The 3,152-nt window shown below is 46.0% G+C and overlaps 1 protein-coding gene across 1 annotated transcript; it reads right to left on the bottom strand.

The window, feature by feature from the left end:
* Positions 1-1,054: 1,054 nt before the first annotated feature.
* LOC112999780 (uncharacterized) lies at positions 1,055-2,920 on the bottom strand. Its single transcript, XM_026126091.1, has 4 exons — positions 2,690-2,920; positions 1,863-2,602; positions 1,535-1,727; positions 1,055-1,366 (listed from the first exon to the last, which is right to left on the bottom strand). The coding sequence occupies exons 1-4, from the start codon at positions 2,918-2,920 to the stop codon at positions 1,055-1,057; spliced, it is 1,476 nt and encodes a 491-aa protein (XP_025981876.1).
* Positions 2,921-3,152: the final 232 nt, after the last annotated feature.

Below are 3,152 nucleotides of genomic sequence, written 5' to 3'. Positions count from 1 at the left end.
AGTCAATTCAATTAAGAATGAGAAATCCCAAAGAGAAAACGTCCGATTGATTTTTCGCTTTATTTTACTAAAAGGTATTTTTGATTATTATATTATTATTTTACCTCTTTTTTTTATTTCCAACGTGGTTACGGTACGACCGAACGGTCGGAATTCATTTTAACCGAAGTTAACGGATAATACAATTCAAACGATCGGTGGAAATTTATTTTATTTTTAGGTTAAGCGAGAAATGACTTAAATAAAATGGCTTAAGCACGTCAAAAAGGGTACGGAAAGTAAATGAAAACGAGAAGGAAAATACACGAAACACAATGTGGACCACCACGGGTACATAGAATGAATCGAAAAGCTTGGTTCGAGGTACTTACCCGTTGAAGACCGAAGAACGATGAAGAACGAATGAAGAACGTCGAAGAACGGTCGAAAACCTTCGCGAAATCACTCACGGAAACGTTACGGAAGTGCCTCGGCTTGGATTTTCTTCACGGAAACAATTTTTCTAAGCAAATTCGAAAGAGAGAGAAGTGCCTAAGGGGCTGAACCCTTTTTCACTTCACTTCTCCCCCTATTTATAGAAAATTGGGGGAGAAGCTTGCCACCCAGCTCGCCCAGGCGAGCAGGGTTGCTTCCTCCAGAAGCAACAGCCTTCTAGAGGAATCTTCTGGAGGGCCCAAGTGGGCCTGGTTGCTATTTGCACCCCCATTAAGTACACCCCCCCTACCTTTTTTTTTTGTGATTCTTTTTCGTAAAGTTACGAAAACTTACGAATTTCGTAACGATACTTGTTTTCTTTCCGTAATGTTACGGAACCTTGCGGATTACATAATCATCCCCTTTTTGACTTACGGAATGTTACGGAAGCTCACTAATTGTGCAACGATGCTTCCATTTGACTTTCGGTGTGTCACGAAACCTTACGGATTGTGCATCAATATTTTCTTTTGTTTTCCGGCATGTCCCGGAATTTCACAAATTGCCTAATGATGTGCCAAGCACCTCACAAGGACCAAACAAAAGTTGCATGTCATCAAGCAAAGGTCCCCGGACGAAATTAGGGTATGACATTGGGCATAACATTAAGTGATGAGCCATTGTCGATCAGTACCTTAGCCACGATGTGGTCCATACACTTGAAAGACATATGCAAGGCCCTATTATGTCCCCGCCCCTCAAAGGGTATCTCCTCATCGGTGAAGGTGAGGTAATTATTGGCAGTAATGTCGTTGACGATACCCTCGAAGTCCTCCACAGAGATATCTTGGGCCACATGGGCTTCATTCAATACCTTAACCAACAGCACTCGATGAGGCTCGAAACTCATGAGTAGTTCCAACAGGGAGACCCTAACTGTGGTCTTGTTGAGCTGTTCAATCACTTAGAATTTGCTTTGTTGAATGATCCAAAGGAATTCATTTGCTTCTTCAACGGATACCTTCTTTCCACCGAAGTCTTCTTCTTTCTCAGTGAATCTCCCAACCGGGACATCCTCATCCAGAGTTGGGCTTACTTTGTCGCTTTATTCCGTACCTACCTTCGCTTTTCCCTTGGCATCCTTGGATCGCACCAACGGGTCAGGTACCGCAAAGATACGTCCACTGTGGGTCATACCGCTCATGCCAGTGATGTTGGTAACTTTGGCAGAGGGTAGGTCACCCCCGATGGCCTTGTCCTTCTTTTTGTTTGGCTTTTGAGAGGCGTACCTCCATGGGACAGCCCTGTTGCTTCTGTAAGGGAACGGGACAGGCTTGCTTCCCGAGATAGGTTGAGAGCCTCAGGGTTTTTGGGAGATAGTGTCTCTAGTGAAATAGATCACCAAAGGTTTGGGTTTACTTGGGCTTTTGTCTGCCGATTGCATGCACACATGTTGCTCCCCCTTGCTTGCATCGTCGATCTCAAATCGGCCTTGGTCCATCATTCGCTGTAGCAGCTCCTCTGCCGTCGAGCAGGTTTCCATGTCATGCGATGCACTCAGATGCATCAAAAAAGAATCCTCCTTATGCACATCAAAGAAAATCATGCCCGCCTCTTGCAGCGCCTCAAAGATAAACCTCCTAGAGGTTACCATGTCCTTTATTTGCTTCATCCTTTGAAGTTCGCACTTCTCTATTGCATTTACTGTCGATCCCCCATGATTGGCAAGCGGATTTGTCTTTACATTTGGGTCATCTTCTTGGAATGTTAGCCATCCCGCGTTGATCAAACTTTGAACCTTATGCTTGAGGGCCACACATTGTTCTATAGAATGCCCCGGGGTGCCCCCATGATGCGCGTAGGTTGTGTAAGTGTTGTACCATCGAGGGAAAGGAGACTGGTAAATCCTTCTGGGGGTCACAAATGCCATTTGGTTGGCGATCAAAGATGGCAACAAGTCCCCGTATGACGTCAGAATTGGGGCGAACTCTGGAAGCTTCTTTACTGGAGGGTTCCTCCCCGGACTGGCACTCGTGCTAGGATTGGAACCGTTGGCGGGGCGAGGTTGTGTAGGAGCTGGGTTTTGAGTGGGGGCTCTTTGTGGTTGGGCGGATGTCCTTTGCTGGATGGGCGTCGAGTTAGAGAGGTTTTCAGTGCAGGCCGAAAAGCTTGGATGATGCTGGGCATACTAGTAAGTATCGTGAGGGGTTTACTAGGCTTTTAGCCAAGCAGGAGCCGAGGTCATGGCATGGGCATCCCATTATTTCCTCTTTGCCCCAGTTGCTTCGAATCTTCTGTTACTTGTACTGGCAGGGGCGGCATAGTTGAACTTCCCTCTTTTTAGGCATACTTCAATCCTCTCGCCCGTGAACACTAGATCCACGAAGCTAGAGGGCATGTAGCCCACCAACTTTTCATAGTAGAACACGGGCAGTGTGTCTACTATCATCGTGATCATTTCTCTTTTGACCATGGGGGTGCCACTTGCACTGCCAAGTCCCTCCATCGTTGGGCGTACTCCTTAAATGATTCATGCTCCCATTTGCTCATGTTCTGTAGCTGGGTTCTATCATGAGCCATGTCAGTGTTGTATTGGTATTACCTAATGAATGTAGTAATCAAATCCTTCCATGATCGGATGCGAGAGGCCTCCAAATTGGTGTACTAGATGACTACTGCTCTGGTCAAACTATCTTGGAAGAAATGCATCAATGGCTTCTCGTCCCTAGAATATGCAC

This window comes from Glycine max, chromosome 16, assembly GCF_000004515.6.
Source record: "Glycine max cultivar Williams 82 chromosome 16, Glycine_max_v4.0, whole genome shotgun sequence".
Lineage (NCBI taxonomy): Eukaryota > Viridiplantae > Streptophyta > Magnoliopsida > Fabales > Fabaceae > Glycine > Glycine max.
This window is presented reverse-complemented; position numbering and strand designations above follow the sequence as displayed.

Bases quoted from the DNA above. Each gene is read 5' to 3' on its own strand.
- LOC112999780 (XM_026126091.1), bottom strand. From the start codon at position 2,920: ATGGAGGGACTTGGCAGTGCAAGTGGCACCCCCATGGTCAAAAGAGAA. The intron at 2,603-2,689 runs GCAAAGAGGAAA...GATACTTACTAG, and splicing joins GAAGATTCGAAGCAACTGGG to TATGCCCAGCATCATCCAAG. The intron at 1,367-1,534 runs GTAGGTACGGAA...GTGATTGAACAG, and splicing joins ATGCCAAGGGAAAAGCGAAG to CTCAACAAGACCACAGTTAG.